This window comes from Zonotrichia leucophrys, chromosome 14, assembly GCF_028769735.1.
Source record: "Zonotrichia leucophrys gambelii isolate GWCS_2022_RI chromosome 14, RI_Zleu_2.0, whole genome shotgun sequence".
Lineage (NCBI taxonomy): Eukaryota > Metazoa > Chordata > Aves > Passeriformes > Passerellidae > Zonotrichia > Zonotrichia leucophrys.
Window position 1 is genome coordinate 4378195 of NC_088184.1, and position 23608 is coordinate 4401802.

General features: G+C 39.6%; 1 protein-coding gene across 42 annotated transcripts in view; it reads left to right on the top strand.

The window, feature by feature from the left end:
• Positions 1 to 23608, top strand: part of RBFOX1 (RNA binding fox-1 homolog 1) — a 1152005-nt gene that overhangs the window by 1010383 nt on the left and 118014 nt on the right. For 38 of the 42 annotated variants that reach the window (XM_064725897.1, XM_064725899.1, XM_064725900.1 and 35 more), the window contains one exon: positions 15890 to 16132. In XM_064725897.1, coding sequence (XP_064581967.1) covers positions 15890 to 16132 — 243 coding nt within the window. Of the gene's footprint in view, positions 1 to 11681; positions 11730 to 15889; positions 16133 to 23608 lie in introns of those variants that run through there. The other 4 variants (XM_064725922.1, XM_064725919.1, XM_064725928.1 and 1 more) reach the window with 1 other exon arrangement.

A 23608-nucleotide genomic window follows, 5' to 3' on the forward strand; every position in this document is an offset into this window, starting at 1 on the left:
TCTGTTGAGACTTTAGGCAGATTTTTATTTTCCAGTCACTGCTCATCTCTCAGGCCAAGTATTTATTCCTTTTGCAGCCTTTCTTCTCATGTGAGTGAATGTGAATGTGTGTTTTTAACCTAGCAAGGGTATTTGTTTTTCTGAGTTCACAAGTGCAGACTTTTTTTCAAATCCAGGTATCTCTGCTCACATTTGAACATAAATTGTCAAAATGAATGCTTCTTGCAAATAGAGTAGTTCTTGCATATTTTCCTTTTTACCAATCAAGGGATATTCTTGCATATTGTTCTTACCTTGTTTTACATAAGTTTGTTGTTAAATGAATGGAGTGCCCACACAGATCATTGCAGGAATGATTGTGGAACTTCAAGAAGCTCCAGCTGGATATTCACAGTCTCCTGGTTAAGACAGAATAAACATAATACGCTACCAGAATTTGTCTATTTCAGAGGAGAACTGGGTTGCATACACTGAACCATTTTTATGGTCCAAAAAGCCAAACCAGCTGATTGTGCAGATACATGTAAGGAGCTTCCAAATTTGCCTCTGACCATGCAGAGGGTGACATGTTGGGCATTGCTGTTTCCTTGATGATTATCTGAATACAAAGTGCAATATATTCATAAAAACTGTCCACATTCCCAATTCTCAACTACCAGTGTCTCAGGAAATAGACTGGTCTTGCTGCATCATAGCTGTGCTTTTGCTGCACTGTTTTTGCTCAGATCTGGGCCTTAGAGTTAAAAAGATGGAACAATTTCTGCAAAGCAAAACCACTGATACATGAAACAAAAAATACATTCAGTATGTACAAATACATACATACAATCATGTCTTCATGGGCCATACTTATCTCCTAAAAGTGAAATGCACAACCTGTGCAAATCTCCCTGTTGCTGCCAAATAGCTTCAGGGCTTTTCCTTTACAGCAGCAAAAATTTGGGGTTCTATTTGAATGTAAAAGTTTGGATTCTACTGAATTTCTAATCCTGGTGAGCTCGTTCAAGGGAAAGAATTTCCTTGTTTGAAACCCAGCTCTCTGTGTTTGCTTTGTCTGGTTGCTTTCTTGAAAACATGTAAAATTCCTCTTTTCTTCCACAGTCACTGAGAAAATTGTGCTTTCCTTAGAGAGGCAGCTTGGTTGTCAGAGGTGATCCTGCACAATGAAGTTTACTGGGAAGTAGAAGTTTCGTACATGAAAAAACAGATTAGTTTTAGATAATTATTTTTGTATGTTGGTATCTCTTCTACTGCTGGTTTTCAGAGACCTGTTCTGAATTGAGCTGACCATGTTAGCTGGATTGAATAGACTGGAAATTCAAAATGGTAATACACATACCTCTAAGTATCTTCACCCATTTCTGACTTTTTTTATATTTATGGCAGCTATTTTTTCTTTTTTCTCCTGAAAGCATATATAACAGCTAGTTTTCATCCAAATTCCATGAGAGTTTTTTGAGGTTGCAGTTAGCATAGAGCTGACTAATGGTGCATACCTGGCAGATACAGTTGTAGAGGATTTTGTTAGGGTGGATTAATTATTCCTGTCTAATACTTAAGTAATTTGTATTTCAAAACCCAGAGATTATTTAAAAAACTTGCAGACATGCAAGTTCAACTGTTGTTGTGGAGTTTGTTGGCATCAGAAATTTGCATTGTTGAAGGGAAATCTCCTCTGAGCTTCTGCACTGACTCTTGAGTGCTCTGTTTTTTAGTTTGAAATCATTTGCCTTTTTGTTTTGTGTAATTCTATTAAAACTCTTTTCACTTAAGGCAATGGGAGCCCCCATTCAGGTGGGCTCTGTGGCTCAGGGTGTGTAGTAGCTTGCTAATTTGTTTATTTATTTTTAACTGGTATTTTAACTGCAGAGGTGCAATGATGTTGCTCTTTCAGATTCACAGGATGTAAGATGTTAACAAGAAAATTCTAGGAGCAAACTAAACTCTTAAGTTTCTGATTTATGTTTGTAAGAAATGGAAACAAAAATAGTTTAAATTGTCAAAAACCAAGAAAGGGAGAAAATGGGATTAAAACCAGGGTAGTTTCACCCTTTCTCTCGCTTTTCTGCATAGAGCAATAGATGCATTTGCAGTGTGCACTGCTTGAATTGTTTGAATTGATGTCATATTCTCTGTTTAATTAGAAATATTTTATATCATAATTTGTTTGCTTCTGAAGAGTGTGAGAGGCCTTGAATTCTGTTTTTTTAACTGATGCTCAATCTGTGTTACTAAAATGAAGTTAAAACAATAATTTCAAAATTTTATTTCATAATCCTGATTAACAAACAACATGTACAGATCAATTTACTATGCTTCATAAGTCTCCATTGAATTTGGTTCTTAGTTTGATACCATGAACACATATATGTGTGTGTGACATTAAAATTTAATTTAGTGTGCGTTGCTTTTCTTAATCGATGCTGTTAGTCACTGCAGACCTCTTTACTGGAGGATTTAAATTTCCATTTTGACCTTTTATTAACTGAAACTAGCTGATTTGATTTTTTTTTCTTTTTTTTTTTCCCCTACTATTCTTTAAAACTGTTGGCAGGGGAGATATTAATAGCTGTAGAACTTAGGAATCAATTTTAAACATGGAATGTTTTTGTTAATACATGAAGTCAACCAAGGAGCAGTGAACCTTTTGTGGTCATTCACACAATAAATATATGTATTTATAGATATACTATGTAAGTATAAGTTAATATACTTACCCTTTCATAAAGTTAATATACTTACCCTTTCATCAAGACCAACAAATGGATATTTCCAAGGCTGTGTCAAGTTCAAAAATATATTTTGGATCAATTGGCTACAATGGTATCTGGAATAAATGAGGGCAGATGAAAAAGTATTTTAACTATACCAGTCCTGTAGCCTGATTCTGTTCAGAATAACTCCCAACTGCATAAGACATTTTGCATTAAAGTTAAGATACATGTGGAGGTCATGCCTTGCTTTCATTCAGTAACTCAGGCAGAATTAATGTGCTCCCCTGTAAACCAGATAACATTTTCTGTCTACTCTACTGTCAATTGATGCAGTAAATACTAAAGGGGAGACTCAGATTGGTGGGGGCAGGTGTAGAAAGAGGAATTAGTAAAGAAGAACAACATGACGAAGAGGGAGAGGGGAAAGAAAGGTTTAAAATATTGGGAAAAGTGAATCAGGATCTGAATGAGAAGAGAGGACAATTCACTAAAAGGATTGGCAAAATAGACTCAGTGAATTTGTAGAGGTGAGTTGTCCCTTTTAGGTCCCTGTTTTGGATCCTGAGTTTTATCCATCCAGTCTTCATGTACTCTGAGGTGGACTGAGTCTGCCTAAGTGCATGCCTGACATATGTGTCACTTAACAGTTTTGATTGCTTTCCCAGAATTCAATTCACATGTTAAAGTTTTTGTTGTGTTTAGTCTCTGGCAGTTGAAAACTGCTTTATTTCTGATGGATTATATAGTGTTGATTTTTGGTTGTTGTTCAGATAAGCCATTAAACATAGGTAGAAAAAGTGCATTTTAGTATAAAAACCATCCAGTTTGTGTATTGCGTTGTTCAGACACCTTTTCCAGAACACAGTCCTTCACATCCCTGATTCTAAATCTGACAAAAATCAGCAAGCATTAGTGAGCACGTAGGTTATTGTTTCTTTTAAAATGTGTTTTTTACACATTTAAAAGCAGATGATGATATTGCTTTGCTCTCAGGAAAATTAGCAACACTTAAAATTAGAACTAATTGCTGTTCCAAGGAAAATGCTTTTGCTTTTACATGGGAGAATGTCAGTAATTGGCAGGACACACGATGCTGTCACCATGAGTTCAGGCATATTGCTGTGCATTAAAATGACAGTGAAATAGATCAGTTTGAGGGTATAATACATAGCAAAATTGTTCTACACAGCTATCAGAATATTAAATAAAAGGAAAAGGCTTCATAAAGTCTCATATAATCCCTCTTGGCATGGGTATGTGAGCAGATATTCAACTTTTTTCCTTTAAGTACACTGATATGATTAAATTTAACTTGGCACAAGTGATGTACTGTACCATGTGATTGTAATATTTAAAAGAAAACCACTTTTCTGATTGAATACCTACTCACTATCAATTCCTGTGTAGCAGCATCTAATCAGAATTTCTTCTACAGCTAAAATGCAAAGGCATTTGCTGTGTTCTCATCTCACTGGGTGCGCACTCAGCAAACGCAGAACAGCCTCGATATTTCTGCTATCTTATTTAATCTAATGTTCTGCTATAAAAGCCAGCCAGTTCCCATTGATTAGAAACAGTTTCCAGGCTATAACTTTTCTCTCCCAGAAGTGGTGTGTGTATTTTCACTAATTCTGGATGCTGTGGCTGCTGTCCAGGCCCCTGCACTGTGCAAACACAAACGCTGTTGGATGTGCCTGCTGTAGATTAGCCATATGCTTCTGCTTGACATGCCAGAGCTTTTCTCAGTGCTGTTACAGGTTTGGAAATGCCTCTCCTTCCACCACCTCTTCCTTACAAAATAAAACTGTAAACCAGGAAAGGTGATTTTCATCCAGTCCCACAATATATGCTATTTTATTATAATGTATTGTTCCAACCAGGCAGAGACCAGCTTGGCAGCAAGATTTACTGTCACATGAGTATGTTCAGTCTTGTGAAGAAGATTTAGTAGTAAAATAAATCTCCAAAGGAGATGTGCAGGGAGAGGCCATATGGATTTGAGACCAGTTTTAGTCACTATTCTGGGGGACTGTGGAAATGAAGGTACAGGGAGAAAACTGGCTATGCCTTTCATAGTAACAGAAGCTTTTTAGAGATTTAACATGGAACTTGCCAGTCAGTATAGTCAGTGAAAGTCTTTGCTTTGCTATAGGAACCATTAAAGGATTTTGTTCATTAGCTCCATAACTGGAGATTCCCTGTAACACACTATTAATAAATTTTTGTTTGTTTTAGGCAGTTGTGACATTCAGCACTGCTTAGAACTATATTTTGCTTTGCATAAACACATCTTAGTGCCTTTTTCGTCTTCTTGTTGAGAAGGTCTTTACCTTCCCTCAGTGCTGTGCCTTAGGTTGCTGATGACAAACACTGTTGGATAAACAGTTCCTTGGTAATGCTACAACAGCATCTTAACATAAACATCCACTGAAGTATGCAAATGATCTCGGTGATAAACAAGCATAGCAAAGTGTGGCTGAGGCAGCAAGCCAAGCTGTCTGTTCCTTGTGCCCAATGATATTTTGATTGTCATTTTAATCTTAGGAGTAAATAACATCAGCGATCATGTTCCATCATTTAATTTCAGTGCCAAAAAAATGAGTGCTGCTTTAACTGGCGTTAAACAAGATGGCATTGCTGTGGTGGCTGGTCAGTGCAGCTCAGGTCATCCATGTTCCATTGTAAATAACAAAATGGTGGCAATCTTAAAGTAAAACAGAGACTGGAAACAGACATTCTTTCAAAGCAATGTTAAATAGTTAATGTCTGTTTTGTTTGTTTTTTTTTTTTTCTTGTAAGATCCTTTATGTCACCTTTAACATATTTCAATTAAGAATGTCTCACTTCTAGCTAGGCTGGACTTAAAAAACCTTCCCGTTTTTGTTCTCAAGTACCCAAGCAATACTTCTGTGGCTCTCTTTTGTTGCCAAGCCTTGACTCCATCACTTCTAAGCTCACATTTTGTGTCTGTCTTCATTAACCTTCTTCATAGCCATGTAAACCTGCTAAGTATCTTCTTTCCTAATGAATGCTTTGTGCCTGCATGCTGAAGTTCTCTTTAATCGACATCTCAATCAGGCAGCTTCCTTGCACTGTTTCCTCTCCTGGGTAAACCTTAGAGATTTCTTCTAAGGGTAAACCTTCTCAACATTTCCCTGGATATGCTGAAGTCTCTTTTTCTGAAGCCCAGTTTTCTAACTCTGCTGCTGACTTTCCTGGTCTTCCTCCAAATTCCCAAAGTCAGTCATGTCATTGTCTTTATGGAGCTTACCACATAAATGAAACTCTTAAATTTACCTGGTTTAAGCAAAGTAAAACAAAACAAACCAGCTTGCATTTGATCATTTGGCACGGTTTTGCAGGAATTGTTGTCATTTAACCCGGCTCATTCTGGCTTTCGAAAGCACCCTGTATCCAAATAGCTGAGCAGGGACGATCCGTCAGCTTTGCTGCTTAAGGCAGCTTATGGCACTGAATTCTCATTTCCCTCCCTGGCTGCCTGTGTTCCGTGTTTTATTTCAGGTGAGTCAAGTAATGAGCTCCCATTTGTGGTACTGTGGTACTGTATCACACACCATGGATGAACATGGCTGTTGTGGTGCTGCCCTAGGAAATTATTCACTGTGAGGGATTGTGAAATGTCCCCTTTGTTTTCTGAGGCTCCATCAGAGCTCAGCAGTGAAAGACTGAGCCCCTGGTTAAAAGAGGTGACTTAAAGTGCCCAGTTTAGAGAGGTGACATTGGCAGTTCCAACTCTCTGCTCACTGTGGTGCAGCCACTTCACCTTTGTGAAGCACATAAAGGTCTGCAAAGGTCTCCAGTGCCATGTTCTTGTTCTGTGTATTATCCTTGTGGCACTCTTCACTCATCCTGCCCAGTATTTAATTTATCTATCACCATCTAATCACAAATTAGGTAGGTGAAATTCTGATCCCTTTCTCTCTGGCACAAATGTCCTTCAAGAATGTTTTTTCAGCACATGGCTGTAGGTTCACCACCTTCTGTGGCTGACAGATGGGGTAAATACTTGGCTCTATTCTATGCTGTGTCCATTGCAAAGCCAACAGAAACTCTGGATGAGGTGGCTCCTCTAAAATGGGAATGAGTTGATGACAACTGTTAATACCAATGAGATTCAATTTCTCCATTTAGTCACTTTCAAGAACCAGCTCTATCTGAAAAGGTTAGGTTTTTTCGGAGTAAACTGGAATTGAGGTGTTGAATTACTTACAACAAATCTTGAATGCATAATTTTGGCTATGTTATAAGAACTTATCAGATTTCTAGAAATGATCTATTGAAAATTGCTTACCTGCAACTGGTTTTGGATTTGACTGTGCTCAGTTTTCTCTGCAGACTCCAAACCTCTGCAGAGTTCAATCTTTTACCACTGAGGTGTCATTTAGTGAAGTTTTTTGACTCAAATTCTGGAAATACCTATGTCTGTGTGTGGGTTACAAGGCAGGAACTGTCTCAGTGGAATCCAGAAGAACAGGTTACAAAGCACAATGCAGAGTTGTGTCTGCACCAGACACAGTCTTGCTGCATAAGCGTGCTTTGTCACCTGGGTTAGTATGTCCCATACCTTCAGTGTTGCAGTAACGGGGGAAAAAAAAGTTTTTTTGAAATCACTTTATTAGAAAAATAAGAAAATGGATGTACTGGTTTTGTTACAATCCAGCTTTAAACTGTGGCAGTGGTTTTTGATAAATTAATCTTTGAAAGAAATTGTATTTCAGAAGAAAAAATACAGATACAATTAGAAAACTTATATGGCTGTAGTTACTGTTTCAGAGTTCATGAAGAAGGTGGAAAAAACTACTCCTTTCTATGGAGGTGTAAGGCAGTGTTCCTCTACATATGCTGAGGAGGTTAATGTTTGGCAGAAAATGAAAAGGTGCCATGGTTCACAGCATTAAATTAAATAATTGTGAAACTCGTCTTGCCTGCACTGTAAGAATTGCCACTTCCATACTGCTCTGGCTGTGGATTAAACAAATGCAAACATATTTTTGTAAGGAAACATTGCAAATACATCTCAGAGAACTCAAACATTGTTTCTTGAGGATGGAAATAGGCTAGAAGTTGTAACTAGTCTCTTCCTTCTCAGTAAATCCTTTATGAAAAAAGACATCAAATAGGATAAAAGTATAAAATCCATTTTGAAGCTATTCTGCTACTGTTGAAACCACATGGAATCACAGAATGATTCAGATTGAAGGGGAACTTCAGAAGCCATCTAATCCCAATATCCCTTTTAAATCAGGAGTAACTACACAGATTAGGTTGCTCAGGGGCTTTTAGAGTTCAGGTTTGAAATTCTCCTCTCTGAGCAGCATTTTTCCTGAGCTTAACTTCCCTCACATTCATTATCTTATTCTTTGGAGCTAACCAGAGTTTCCCTTTTGGCTACTTTTAGCTGTTGCTCCTTGTTCTGTCACTCTATACCTGCAGGTTTTGTCCCTGTAACCTTTGGTTAAGTGGAAGAAGATGCAATTAAGTGGTCTGAGCCCTCCCTTCTGCAGGCAGTGCTGAACCAGCTGCCTCAGCCTCTGTCGTGTGCTCCAGCCCTGGCAAGCCTCCACTGAGCTCCCAAGCACATCTCCTGTCCCGAGGCACTCCAGGCTGATGTTCCAGATGCTCTCCCAAGAGCTGTGCAGGGAGGAGGGATCCCTTTGCTCACCTGCCTGACCACCCTTGGCTAGTGCAGCCCGCAGAGCAGCTCACACTGGAAGGCAGAGCACTGCTTTGCACCCAGCTCTGCTCACCAGGATGCCACTGTGGGACACAAAGAACACAAGTGCACACCGCTGCTCTCAAGGGGAAGGAGAAAAATGGAAGTTTATTTTATGACTCCAACATTTATAGCTTTCCAAAAGTGGCAGTGGATTGGAGGGTGACAGTGCCACCTCTCCAATGACACTGGTCAAACCAACAGTCCATCAAATTTCTCCTCCTCCATAACAGAATGCAAAACAATGAGTTAGTTCCAGAAAGTGTTCTACAAGAATGTCAACATCAGAAGGCTTAGAAAATCTTAATCAGAGCGACACCAGGGCTCATCCTTTGCTGCAGAGCTGCTCTCTGGCCAGGCAGTCAGGCCTGGGCCAGTGTGAGGGATTGTCCTGTCCCCAGAGCAGGACTTGGCCAGGTTCTTGTCAGCCCCACTCCTGTAGCTTCTGCAGAACCCCATAGCTGCTCCCTGTTTGCTGTCCTGTGGGAATTTGCATTCTGACACTTCACAAATGTCTTTTGTGAGGATCAGTTCAACAGTTTTGGACCTGGTCTTGATGCCCAAGGGCTGGAAATCATAGCTGAGTTAAACGTTTAAATGTTGACTGCTACCCCCTTTAAAATCCTGTATTCCAGATGGCTTTTCATGTACCTTTTATATTACTAATCCAACCCTTTATTTTTGCCCTCTTTCCCTGCTTTTTGGGTACAAGTATGCTGCATCATCCTCAGTATGCTCTAGTAAAGGTGTTACACAAATGAGGTGGAATTTCCTCTACTGACTTGTGGATAACGATGAGATCCTTTTATCTTAAATCTTATCTTAAGTCTTATCTTTTTTTAGGAAGTTGTAAGAATCAACTCTCGTTGTAGATACACCAGGTTCCTTCAGTGTCCTGCTGTATGGCTCTTAAGGCCATTTTAGAGAGTTGTTTTCCAAATGTGACATAAAAATTGTTTCCAAGGGAAATATTGGTTGGTGGAATGCAAGGTTGAGCTGCAGTTGGGAAGACCTTAAGAGTCAGAGTTGGAGAAAGCAAGGGAGAGGCAGAAATCTTAAAAAGCAAGATTTAGATATTAATGTGGAAGCAAAACAAATCAGTGTGGCAGAGTCACGTCCACTTGGGCCACTGGAAATAGCAGGATAAAGATTTGCCATGTAGGATAAGGAAAGCTCTGGCAATAAATGACAGCATCATAAAGGCAGTGGAAAGCTTCAGCAGCTGGAAGGAGTGAAGGTGTTGGAGGGAAGGATTTCTCCATGTGTAGTGGTGTGTCCATAGCGTTATGTGAATTCAGGCTAAGTTTTGGCAAGTGGTTTGCTGCTTTCAGGGAAATATAAGTAAATGTCCTTTGCAGGCTGTCAGGAGGTTTCAGTTGTGGAATTCTTTTCCATACCTCAGGCACTGACACAGAGTGAACATGTCACTATCAAACACAGACAGCAGTAGCAAGAGCACAGACTTTTATTGAAATACAGTATTTTATATGTAAAAGAGACCGAAAGTAAATATTCCTCTGCAATGGGAGAAATGAAATGGTACTTTCGTGTTAAGGTAGCAAAGAAATTCTCTTTTGCTTACTTAGTGTTACCTTTTCCCCCTACGCTCTCTGAAAAAAGTTATTCTGCATTATCATTCTTACTTTTGAAAGCTGAGTTTGGCTTTGCCCTGAACCTTCCAAAAAAGAGAGGGGTGGCTGGAGCATTCATTTTGTGTGATTGCAGAGGCAAATGATGCGAGTCAAGTGGCCTGGTCAGATAATTAAGCTACAACAGAGAAAGCTCTCAGAGTCAGTCAGTTGTGATTATCAGCTCAGTGTGGCTGGATGTCTGATTCCTTCTGAAAAATCCAAAGTGGCTGCTTTTATTATCATTAACTGGGGAGTGCCAGCAACAAACCTGGAAGAATTACACTGCCACTTTAAAGAATTCCAATATATTTCAGTTGGAATATAAGTTTAATGATGAATTGATGACTGTTTGTTGCTCTGCACACCCCTTTGAATTGGAAGGTTTGTTAGAATAATTCCGGTGTTAGGTGTCTGCCCTGCTTCTGAACCCTGATATCTGTAGGCAGTCTGAGTGGCAATAAATGTGTATTCTTTGGGGCTGTCTGAATCTTTTTAGTTGTTCAGTTTTGTTTGGTTTTTTTAAAAATTATTTTTCTTTTCTTTATTTCTTTAGATAGAATTCAATCATTTTGAGGCTATCTCTGGAGTATCTAGCAAAGTTCTTTTAACAGTGAAGCATTAGGTTGCTTAAAGTACCTCACAGAACTAAACCTTGGTAGCAATTCTGAAATATTTCCCCTGCTAAGCGAGAGGGATGTCACGAAATGAAACAAAAAAGGAAACAATATTTCATTTGAATGGAAGGATAAAGTAGATTTAATCTAAATCAGGCTAGTTCAGTATCGAAGGTTTGCTTGTGGTGTTCGGCAATTTTAAAATCAGAACCTTATTGGTATTAACTCTGCCACGTGGAGGAGGAATTAATCCCATGGAAATGCACACGTGTAATGGGACATGGTAGCTATCACAAATCCTGCAAGTTCAGGGTGCTTTGGGTCTCTGAGTACAGCCGTGTTAATTTTCAAACAAAAACCTCCAGCTTCCGGCAACTTCCACAGTAGCATTTCCAATGTTTTTTAAACAGCTATTAATGCAGTCAAGCTGTGTTTTTTCCCTCCTTCTCTGTGCAATCATCTGCTCAGTGGTGCACTCCAGCAGCAGTAGCAGGAGCCAGAGGAGTGGCCTGCTGTGATTGATGGGGCACAGCCCCGCTGCAGGAGCCACATCTGGATCAGGGTTTGGGAGCTCCGGGGTGTGGGCAGGGAGGGCACAGAGCCCCATCTGGATTTGGGAGCTCTGGAATGTCAGGAGGGAGGGAGGGCACAAAGCCCCTTCTTGATTTGGGAACACTGGGCTGTGGGGAGGGAAGGAGGGCACAGAGCCCCATCTGGATCAGGGTTTGGGAGCTCTGGGATGTGGGGAGGGAGGGAGGGCACAGAGCCCCATCTGGATCAGGGCTTGGGAGCTCTGGGATGTCAGGAGGGAGGGCACAGAGCCCCATCAGGGTTTGGGAGCTCTGGGATGTCAGGAGGGAGGGCACAGAGCCCTGCATGGGCTCCCCCTCCCTCAGCACCCCCAGCTCCCTCACCCCTGCGCTGCTCACACGCCCCCAGCCAGCGCTGATGCTCCTCTTGGGCAGATGCTGCATGGCCTGGGAGCAGAGCAGCTGCTAAGTGTATGGAGAATAGAGGCAGCACCATGGTACAGCAGGTATTTTCACTTTTATTTTCACTTTTATTTTTACTGGAAACTCTTGGTTTTTAGTCACGCCAGGGCAGTTCTTATAAACAGCTGCACCACTGCATGCAAGGCTTCTAAGCCGAGTATTGATGCTTAAATCTGAAGCAGGGCAAGCTATGGGGAATCGCGTTTTTGCTAGATGTATCTGTGCCCTTAGAACCAGCAGGTTTGCAGAGAAACGTTGCATTTTTTCTTCTTTGTTTCTGTGCCCTAAGGATACGATGCAGTTTGGCTCATTTAACTACAGTACAGGAGGCTTTCTCTAAATGTGAAATATCTCTTGCCAAAGAAACAAAATGCACCAAACGGAAAACAGAGCAAAACAAACAATAAACTGTGAGTTCGACTTCAAAACGCAGGCAAGCAGAAAGGTTTTCATTGAATACATTTTTATGCACCAAATGTGTTTTTAAGAAAAAGAAACACTGCTTAAGAAATGTTTTCTCTGCTCTCTCCTTTGTGTACAAACATAACATGCTTGCCTTATTATGTTTTGACACTTTTTATACATTTCTTAATTATGAAATCTTTTCAGAGGAGGAGATGCTGAAAAGTCATCTGAGATAGGAGGAGCAGTTTAAATTCTAAGCTTTTGTTCAGATGGGATAATATGGATGAAATAGGAGAATCTTTACTTACCTACATCGTTGGAATTTTTTTTTTTTTTTTTTTTTTTTTTTTTTTTTTTTTTTTTTTTGTTCTTTAGAGTTCAACATTTAACCAGAAAGCAATAAATTTGATCTTATACACTGCCACGTAAAGCATATTTTTCAGTTGAAATGTGGTTTTCATTAAGACTCGGGCCAGAACATTTAGCAGAGCCTGACTGCCTGCCATCCTTTGTTCTTGCTGTTGCCAACAACCACTTTTTTAAAAAACCATGCACAAAGTGAGCATTAAGGGGTCATTTAATCTTAAAGATACTTGGAACTGAGTCTGAAGGGACAACTTCTGTTCAGCCCCTCCTGCCTGGGTGGGGTTAAGCCATGCCTGTGTACTGTCATGCACAGCTTTGAAATTACCCTGAGTTCATAGGCTAATTTAGGATCAGTATTTCCTCTTGCATTTAGAGCTATTTCATATTTTCAACTTAATGCATTAGAATTTGTTATTTCTTTTATTAATTTCACTTCACTGTATTTTAAAGAGTACAATAAAGGAACATTTTAGGTGATTCTATTTAAGGAATTTTTGGTTCCTTAAAATCTGTTCAAGTGTATCTCTTGTGAAGTCTGGAGTTTCCATCAACCACATGTAGGCACAAATGTGTGATAGATGACACTTCATTGTTCTTGACAGAAATTAGTATTCTGAACAATTGGCTTTGCTATTATTAACCAAATAAATAGTAAAGAACTTGTTTCAGCATACAGGTTTTTATATTAGATTGCAATACCTTGTCTGTTGAATTAATTATAAATAATAAATTCACTCTAATTTTAAAGGTTAGGAAAGGCTTCAGTAGTCACTTATTTTAAGGGATGAACATCTCAGATTTATTGTCACTATCATTTTAAACTTAGGGCCTGCAGTAGCATCTGCAAGTTTAATTTCTTTAATGTCCCCTGTCTTCCAACAATTGAATGAACCTGCAGAGCCTGCACTGATAATCTTGTCTGTCAGTTTTCTGCTGTAAGCACAGTGGGGTTGGTTTCTTCAATGACAAGGCTGTAAATCTCTGAATATGTACAAGTTAGTTAAAAAAAAAAAAAAAGAGATAAATCCCTGACCTTTTGTTATTTACTTCTTAATTGGGTCTCAGTTATTAATAGACTTTAGTTGAAGAAGTCTAATGGAAGAGGTAGAAGAGTCCCAGCATTGTGGAGGTTCTGAAATTGCCCTCACAATTTGCCATTTTGTGATAAATCTAAAAAGTTTGGAGTCGCTGGTAAAAATAATGGAAAAGTTCAACCCTCTTAATTAAATATGAGCTGTAATTAGCACTAGGTGTGGACGCTTTGAATATTAATTGGGGTCCTCATGGAACTGCTGTCAAGGTTAATGAGGAACAGTGGGGGGTCTCAGCAACATCTGGTTCAGGGCTGGAGGTGGCACAAAACCCTTTTGGTGAAATGCACCTGGACATCCCCCCTTGGTCCCTCTGATGCCACTGCTGCCCTTTTTGAACAGCTGCTGGCTCTGGTGGCGTGTTCAGCATCTGACAGGAAGCAGTGGCTCAAGGACCAGCCCTGACCAGCTCCTGTGCTGCAAAACCAGCACAGCGAAAATGCTAACAGAGGCAGAATCTGGGTTTGCTTCTGTTCCTTCTCACCCCTTGCTCAAGTCCCTCCTGAAACAGCTGATTAAAAAATTTAAGGTTGGCTGCCTCCCACGCAAGTTTTAAAAGTACTTCTTTAACATTTAATGAATGTCTCTGGTGTAATCCAGTCATTCCTGGGTTTTGCTTCATCTGGATTTAAATATATTTTTCAATAGTGAAAATATTAGGTAAGAGAAATGAGAAAGGAGCCTTGACCATTTTAATATTAGAGGGTAAAAGTACACATTTACAAGAGGTTTTAGCCTCCACAGAAATTTAACAGGACTAGTTCAGTGCAACATTAACCTTGCTAAATTGCAGATAGACAAACAAATCTTAGTGACTTAACCCTGTGAAGTCAGTAAATGACACTGATTTCCTAAAGATGGATGAATGAAACAATGCAAACCACTTGCTCAATGCCATACATAAAACCAGCAGCAAAGATGGGATTAAAATTACAGAGGGTTTGATTGCTAATATAAAGTTCTAATTTTTTCAGACACACTAAGTGCCTCTTACAGAGGAAAATTCAGTTTTCTCTTTTAAGCCTGTCGAGTACCAAGACTTAACTCCTGTGTGAATTGTTAAAAGCTCTTGAGTTTAGGATGACTTCAGGTCAGAGAGCTGATGTCTGAATTAGCTGAAATTGGCTGTAAATGCCCTTAAGTACAAAGTGCAGAAGAATGTCTTTTATTCTCCCACCCTATTTTAAATTGGGAAATCAAGGACTGATGAGTAGGAATAAAATCCCTGCAATAGTTTTGGGCAGGTGCTTGTACATGTGTTGGTGGGAAAATGATGGAGTAGTTTGAAAGGTAATTAAATTTTTGACTGTGTATTTTTCTATTCCTTGCTTATTAGTGGGATAATTTTATTTTGTAAATTAGTTTACCTGAGGTTGGGATAGTCCCTGCACTAATGGCCTCTAATTGTGTCTCCGGCAAAATCTCATTCTGGACACTTTTTATATAGGTTCAGAAAGATTGCAGTGTACATTTGCTCCTCTAGAATTATTGCTTTTTGGTGTGGGGAAAACATTTAGTCAGAAGTTTTTAAATTGATAAATTAACAGGCTTGGCTATTCTTTATTATATCAAATGGAAATATGCATCTCTCTATAAAGATATGAGGCTAGTGTTATTAATGCTATAGGCTAATTGTGATATGGAAATGAAATACTGTTGTCTTCAAATGTAAAACTTTTAAAGTTCTTAAATCTATTTCTCTTGACATAGAATTTTTTCTTTTATGTTATTTGAGGCTTTGAACTGATGCACTTGTAGATTCAAATACTTAATATTTTGACTAGATCTCATTACTATTTTACATTTGTGGCATGCAATGGCTCAATGAAGAGTATCTCAAAGTATTCTGAATATCTCAGGGCACTATTGCACATAGGTATTTTTAGTGTTTGTTAACAGTATGCACCCAAATTTTGCACAACCTATATTGCGTTCTGTAAATGGTCAGAGTGATCACAGACTGGGGGCTGAGCTTACCCCAGCTCTGTGCTGGCAGTTGTGCTCAGGCACCTTTGGAATTTACTGGCTTTGTCCCTTTTCCTTGTCTGAGCTGAGGCATCATTAGTGCAGGCAGATTTCCCTGACCTTTCCTGCCTAAAGACTGGCCTACAATTATCCAGCGAGCAGCCGATTGGTTTGTCTAATTATAATAATATTTAATAGGGTTAGCAGGATGCATTTAATGCAGATAAGAAATATCCTCCTCAAGAAGCAGCCACTGTGCCCTTTTCAGGCCAGGATGCTCTCTGTGTTACGGGTGCGGACCTTGGCTTATTTTATCTCACGCCATGTTTCTTCCTTTATTATTATTATTATTTTTCTTTTCCCTTTGATTTCCACAGGGTAATCAGGAAGCTACAGCACCTCCTGACACAATGGCACAGCCTTATGCCTCAGCCCAGTTTGCTCCACCTCAGAACGGTATCCCTGCAGAATACACAGCCCCACATCCGCATCCAGCTCCAGACTACACAGGCCAAAGCACTGTTCCAGAGCACACGTTAAACATGTACCCTCCTGCTCAGACACACTCTGAACAGAGTGCAGCTGACACAAATGCACAAACTGTCTCCGGCACAGCCACAGTAAGTCAAGGTTACTGCTCTTTCTAAAGCTCTGTGTTTTGTGTGTGTTTATCAATAATGTTTTTTCCCTTGACACGCTTCGTTTGCATCAGGCTCAGGCACCATGTTAAGGTTGAAAGTCTGTCAGAGTTTGCTGTTGAACCTGGAGAATGTGTTTTCATTGGTTTTGGAGCTTTGTAGAACCTGGAGTTTCATTTTCAGTGGTGTTAGACAAAATGATTAATAGCCAGCCGATGAATCACAGCATAAATTTTAATTAAGTCCAATATGGAAAAACATTGCACATGAGTGTTTGTAAGCATTCATTTTCAGGGCCAAAGAAAGCAACGAAAAAACCCTAACCAGACTCATTTGATTATTTTTATGACCTCTGTGTTTTTGACACAAGCAGTTTTAATAAAAGTATTACTTGAATGGTCCTGTACAAAATTTACTGTGTGAATTAGTATTGTGAAGAGCATGTCTGCAATATTGTATTTTCTAGAGAGCTTGTTTGTGCAGCCATTACCCAAGTTGTGTGTGGATCTGTGCTAAACAGAGCAGAAATGATAGACTTTCCGTCTATTTGATTTATATGTGAAGTTCTCAAGTGTCATGAATTATGCAAGAGGCTCCTTGGATGGCTCTACCTTGTAATTTAAGTCACAAATTTCACACACTGATAGTTTAGTGTTTCTGTCTTAATTCTAGAGTGGGACCCAATATATCCAGGGCCGGGAGCTGGCAGGTTTGAGCCATCACCCAGCCCCAGTGTTACATGTGCAGGATGGGGCACAGAACAGTGCTGGAAGCATCTCCTGGCTGTCCTCATCCTTGCCTCAGCCATTCTCCGTGCCTCAGTTTACCTCCCTTTCCTTCCTGGCTCATATCCAGCCTAAAAGGTTTCATGCATTAGGGCAAGAAGAAAAGGAAAGCACATTCTCCTAAATGAGCTCTGCAAATTTATGTTTATTGCCATGCCACTAATTTCTTTGTATGGGTTGTGCAAGAAAGGAAAGCAATATCAAAGGCACCAAGGAATGTTCTTTGCTATTATAACAGAGAAATCCTTGTGAATTAATTAAACATTTTTGTGGTTTATGCAGTAATTTTTTGTTTGTTTGTTTGTTTTATTTCTAACTTGGTAACTTTTTTATTGCCCTGAGTTTCTCTTTTCTCCAGTACTAGGAGAAAGTTTAAATTGAAGAGCATCCTATTTGCTGGTATCTCATAGCATTCTTTGCAGCTCTACTGTGTTTCCTCTTATCCATCTCTTTGCTAACTTAAATTCCTGGTTCTTTCCAGCTTTTAAAACTTGCTTCCATAATCATTTTTGATTGTTGTCCAACTTTTGTCAAATACCACTGTCATTGGTTTAGAGCAGGAATCCTAAGCTGAATATATACTCCAGAAGAGATTGGATATTGACTAAAAAGATAGAATTTCCTCCTGTACCTTTTTTGTTCTTTTCTATTCTCTGATTTTGCTTGGTTTTTGTGACCACTGCTGCAACTTGAACAATCCCCTATGATGGCCAGCTCAGCCTTTTCATGTTTTGAAACTGTTTCTGTTCAGTCCTGAAGTGAAATCCTGACAGTGCTAAAATCAATGGTAAAAGACCCGTCGATGGGAGTGGGACAGGAGCTCATCCCTCATCATTTATTGCTTTCAATTGATTGTGTTTCCTCACCCCGTTTTGATTTTTCAGTTTGAAGAAATGTCACTCACTTTATCAGAGAAGTCGGGGATGTGTTTTCCCAACACTTTCCATAGCAAAGGCTGGTGAAAAGACATAGTTTGGATTGTCTGCAATGCCCTTATCTTCTTCAAGTGCTCTATTCAATCCCAGCTCTAGCAAATCCAATGATTCCCTGCTTCTGATATGCAAAGAGGCTTTATTGTTATTTGGTTTTGTGGCCTTTGCTATCTGCTCTTGCTTTTTGCCTTCCTAGTATCCAACTTGTATTTTACCTGTCAGACACCTTTTCCCTTCTGTTTCCCCTTGGAGTGAATTTCCATTCTCTGCAGGATAACACTTCAATTCCACTAACCTGTTATATTCAGGGAATGTGGTATAGTTATTTGCTCTCTTTATTGTGGATCCTTTCCTTGCATTCTGGTTTCCTTTCTTATAGAGGAATGGACAGAGCATTTTGAAGTAGCTCTCATGCTGTTTATAAAGAATTCGATTTCCTTCCTTTTAACTTTAAGGTCTGTTTGAGAAAGTTTTAGTATGGTTTGGTTTTTAACAAGATATTTTTTTCCAAATTGTAATGCTATATTGAAAGCTGTGGATGCTCTCCCTCAAGAGCAGTGCAATGAAAAGGCAGGTTTCTAAGAAATGTGCTCATCTATGGATCTGCACTGACATTTAACACATTGTGCACCATTCAGGTTTACAAATTTACAGACAAATATTGCTTGCACAATTTAATTACAGGTACCTAGGTTTAAAATCTGTTTTTCTGGGTGTCATTAGCCATTGGTCTTGGCAAACCGTGGTGACTTTATAAATAGATATGTGCAGATGGATCCCAGGCAGATTTAACATGGGCTTTGTAACATTATTAGGGTCCACCTCTGTACTCTATAGGTTTAATAATATAAGTTTTTATTATGAAAGAGAGCTTCAACAGCACTGTGTCAGCATTGTACCTCCATGTGGTCTTTATTGTCAAAGCAGAAAAAATATGGGTTTTTTTTCTAATTTCTACTAGCTTTGAGAATAGTTGATTTCCAGTTGAAGAGTTTTAAGGGGAATTGGTGTGGGGACACGGTGGCATTTGTTTGGTAGGTCCCAATGGTTTTATTTAGTTTCCTTTCAGTAAGCTGTTTATGACATGCATTTGAAAGAAGAATAATCAACTGGTCAATCATTCATAAAATAAAGCTCTTGTGATTAAGGACAAGCTGTTGGAGGCAAGACCAGTTTTTTGAATTTTCTCACTCATAGATGTATGAACATGTGAAGCTGGATATACCATTAGAAAATGGATCTTAAAATTTTGCAATGGGAACCTAAAAAACTGCAGGGCAATTGTCTAAACTGTAGAATTACTAGCAAAAGTGACTTAATCTCCTCCATGAAGGACGGAATCCATGCTGAGGTGAGATACATCCCAGGCTGAGTGTTCAAAGTTCTTTCTTCTTGTCTGAAAGAATCGGTCACTGAACTGGAGCTCACATTGGGTCTAGCGGCACCTAAACCCCAGCTGTAGGGGGGATAGAATGTAAGAAAATAAAGATAGTGTAGAAAGTGATCTTAGCCCTAAGGAGTTGCAGCTGGGCCAATTATCAAAGATCAGGAGCAGGCCTGACTTTACCAGGCCACAGCTGTAAGCAATGAGAAGCAGATGCTATAAAAGAGAGGGGTGGCTGGGTGAGAAGGGAACTGGAGTCAGTGGCTGCTTTGGGAAGAGGAAAGAGTCAGTGCTGTGAGGAGATGCCCATGAGAAACACCCAGAAGGTATGGAACTGTTGTGATAAGGAGACAGCACTATGGAACCCCTGCAATAGGATGATAATACCCAGTAAAGAGAAAAATAATAAAAATAAACTCATTCTGTGCAACTCCTCTTGAATCCTCAACTGCAGCCCAGGATGTGATCCTGGGCCCAGCCCAGCATCCCCATTTTCCACAAGCTGAACAAAATTCCAATCATCGGTTTTATTGCAGGATTGCAATTTTGTGCAGAGTGCTCTTGTAATTCATGCTCAGAAGTACTTCACGTACTCTTGGACACGCTCTTGTACTTGTAGAAAGTGTATTTCCCAGTGACCAGTTTTAATCTATTTAGATAAAATAGTGTAACACAGTATTCTGTCAGGGTAAGTGCTGGAACAAGAGGTGCTCAGATTGCATGTGCAGGGATTGCTAATTCTGACTGTGGTGCTGAGAAACGGGAGAAGAGGGACAGAATTAAAGGGTAGTAAATGATTAAAGACAGGGTGATTTAGCTGAAATAATATGAAATTATCAGTAGGTAATAAAATACTGTCAAAAGTTACTTTGAGTGTTCTCTGAGCATATCTGGTTTTCATCTTTTTGGATCCATATGTTTGTTAACTTTGAGTAAGGAGGGAATGCATCTGAGTATATGCAAAATCAATAATCAAGCAGCACTGGGTTATTTAAGTGCTGCTAGACTTTTGGAGTGGCATAGAATCAAACATGTCTTAAGGCATTAACCAAAATAGTAAATGGCTTCTTCCTAGAAGGGTGGATCTATGAAAATTATGCCACAAAGTTATGCTAAAAGTGACATGTCTGATGATGTTGTAGAGTGGTTTGGAATGCTACGTTAATTAGTTATATGTATTAAACTATTTTTAAGTAAGACAATTAATCATTTTATTAAATCAGCCTTTACCTCTGTACATATAAAGATGCATTTGTATTGTATATAAATTACTCTGAGCAAAACTTGTTCAGTTTTTGCCAGTGGCTTTCCTGCACAAGTTCTGTTGATGACAGCAGGAGATGTGTGTGTAAATAACAAGGTCATTAGCTGGGCACGTGTAAGGGAGCAAGTAACAGTAAAGTTACTCTAGTAAGTAAATGTTTCTCTAGTATTTCCTGTTCTAATGTATTACACTAATAATGAAAGTGACTATCATGGTGTGGTAAGAGCTGAGGTTGCAGCAATGCTCTGTGGTTTATGTGTGTATATAAAAAATGTGCTGCTTTCAACTTAATTCTACTTCTGCATAAAACTTGAGACGATGGTGCAGTCCCTCTGTTTTGGACTGACCCTTCACCAGGCTTCAGGGGCTGAGAAGTTGTGTGAGAAGTTGTGTGTTTGGATGGGAGATCTTGAGGGAAAAAGGCAGTTTACTTGGAGGAGTGATCCATCCATGTCTGAAATGCTGAGCATCAGCAGCCACCATTAGGGGATGCAGGGCTGTTCAGGCCCTGTAGAAGATGTTCAGTGCTGAGATGTGGGTTGTCTCTGGCCTGGGGAGATGATAAGGAATTTTCCTTCTGACTTCACAGTTAGAACTAAATTTCAACTTGGTTACTACCAAAATTCCTCTGGTGGCATCCACTGAATCGGGTACTTCTGTGTGAAAATAATTGATGTATTAAATATTATGTCTGTTTTTCCATCTGCCCTGTTTCCCTTGAAATATTTTATAGTATTTGGGATGTAATGGCCTCTACGTTTGATGTGTTGTTTTCTTGGTTTTAATTTGTCCAGGTTTGTGCCTTTTTTTGTCGTGTTGCAGAGTCCATCCTTTCATCTGAGGATTTGTCAAGGCTTAGTGATGCTGTGGACTGCAAAATTATTTGCCATGTTGAACTTTGTTGTTTTGGAGAAGTGAGATATGTACAATATCTGCTGATATTTTAGGGGATTTAGTGTGCCAATTACTGTGTTGTGCTTATTAATTTGGTGAGGAAGCTGGGAGTAGGAAGCATTTAAAGTGCTTTAGTGTGTTGTCTAAGCCTGCCGGTGAGTAGATGATTACTACAGTTTTCTGCAGCATGTTTCTGGTTTTTACTAGCTCTTTTTCCTGCTCTATCCTTTACGTAGTTTATTAGTATAAGTGGTTTTCCTCCCCCCTAGTTTCTTTTTTTCTCCCTTGGCTCATCTCCTCTTTCTCTCCTACTGTTCCATACATGATCTCTCCATCTCCTGGGGTTGTGGGCTGCATTAGCTGCATGTAAACATTGGTTATCTGCTGCTGTGGAATGCAACAGGTGCATCTGTGACTGGTCTCTTGTGATTGTTTCTAATTAATGGCCAATCACAGTCAGCTGGCCTGGACTCTCTGTGTGGGCCACAAGCCTTTGTTATTCATTTCTTCTTTTCTATTCTTAGCTAGCTTTCTGATGAAATCCTTTCTTCTATTATTTTAGTATAGTTTTAATATAATATATATCATAAAACAATGAATCAAGCCTTCTGAAACATGGAATCAGATCCTCATTTCTTCCCTCTTCCTCAGACCCCTGTGAACACTGTCTCAACATTCCCCCATGGACCTTTTTATTGCCAACTGGTATCAATGACCTGATTTTTATTCCATTTCAGTGCCATATTTTTGTCTCTAGATGTTTGCCACCAGTATGCTAGATAGCTGATAATGCTTTGACAACTCTTACAGCAGTGTTTATTCATCTAAATCATACCCTGCTGCTGCAGGCTATTCTACCAGCATGGTGTGCTATTTCATTTATACTACCCATTATATCTGGTCCCAACTGCTCCTTGAAGGAAATATTTCAAGGAGCTTTTTTTGAGACCCTGAGTGCTTCAGAGCTGCAGAAGCCAGGAACCCAGTCCAGCTCCTGCTCCACAGTGAGGAGATCAAAACTGACATCCCAAATAGAGAACATAATGCTGTGCTGGGGCCGTGAGGCACAGTAATGACTCGTGATCACAGGCATTATTGCTCTAAGAGGCTTCCTTGCTGCGAGCCCTGTGTGCCAGCCCTGCAGCTCTGCCCCTCGTGTGCTCCTTTGCTTGTGCTGAGGAGTGGCAGGAACACACTGCCCACCTCAGCCCCTCTGCTGGCACTGCCAGCTCCAAAATAGATTCTGCTCCAGGATACACAGAACCTGACACTGCTCCTGTGATGCTGTTTATGGATGCATGTTTGTGTTTCGTTGTTGTGGCTGGGAAGAGGATAAATCACCACCCTCTCTTTCCTGTGTTGCTGAGTGAATTTGGGTTTTGTGATTGTGTGAGTGGGTATGCGGTGTGAGGACAGCAGCCTTACCCTGCCAGCTGCCTGCACAGGGGCTCTTCTGACATCTCAGTGCCTGATCTTTGTCCTTCAGGTGTCACCTCTGCTTCTTTCACCTTTTGATTCTCACAGCAAGAAAAATTTGAAAATATGATGTTGAAACAGAAGACAGAAAAAATATTGTTCTGTTTTTGTGGAGTTCTATAGATATTGTGATGTTTTACTTTCCTCATTTTTGTCTGCTTGAACTTGGTGAAATGTTAAAGCTGAAGCTCTTCCACAAAACCAAAAAAAAAAACCCCAACAACAAGGATAAAGATAGCAATTATGCTCTGTCATCTTTAGTCATGTTTGCTCAAATAAATTAGCTGGATGTCATTGATTACCCTTCTGAATGTTCTTCATAGGGCACCCTAACAGTTCTCAGCTCACTTCAGCAGGTAATTCCAGCCAGCTCTGAGGCAGATCATTGCAGGGGTCTTTCAATCACATTATCAACCAGAGATGGTCATAATACTGCAACTTGAAAAGTTTCTTCTAGAAAGCATTACCAATTAATTTCTAATCTGTCAAGTTTAATTGACCAATTAAACAATTTAGGATTTTCTTCCTGCTTGTCCCTGAAAGAGCTGGGCTAATATTGGTTTTTTAAGTTTTCTTGTACTTTGCATTGTCTCTGGGGCTCTTTACTCCTCCATACCAATTATTTTCCGTGTTACATTATTGACTTTTTCTTCTCTCTCTGCAGCCTAAGTGTCCATGGCATGCAAATGCTTTGGCTGTGCTTTGGGTTCATATGTATAGAGA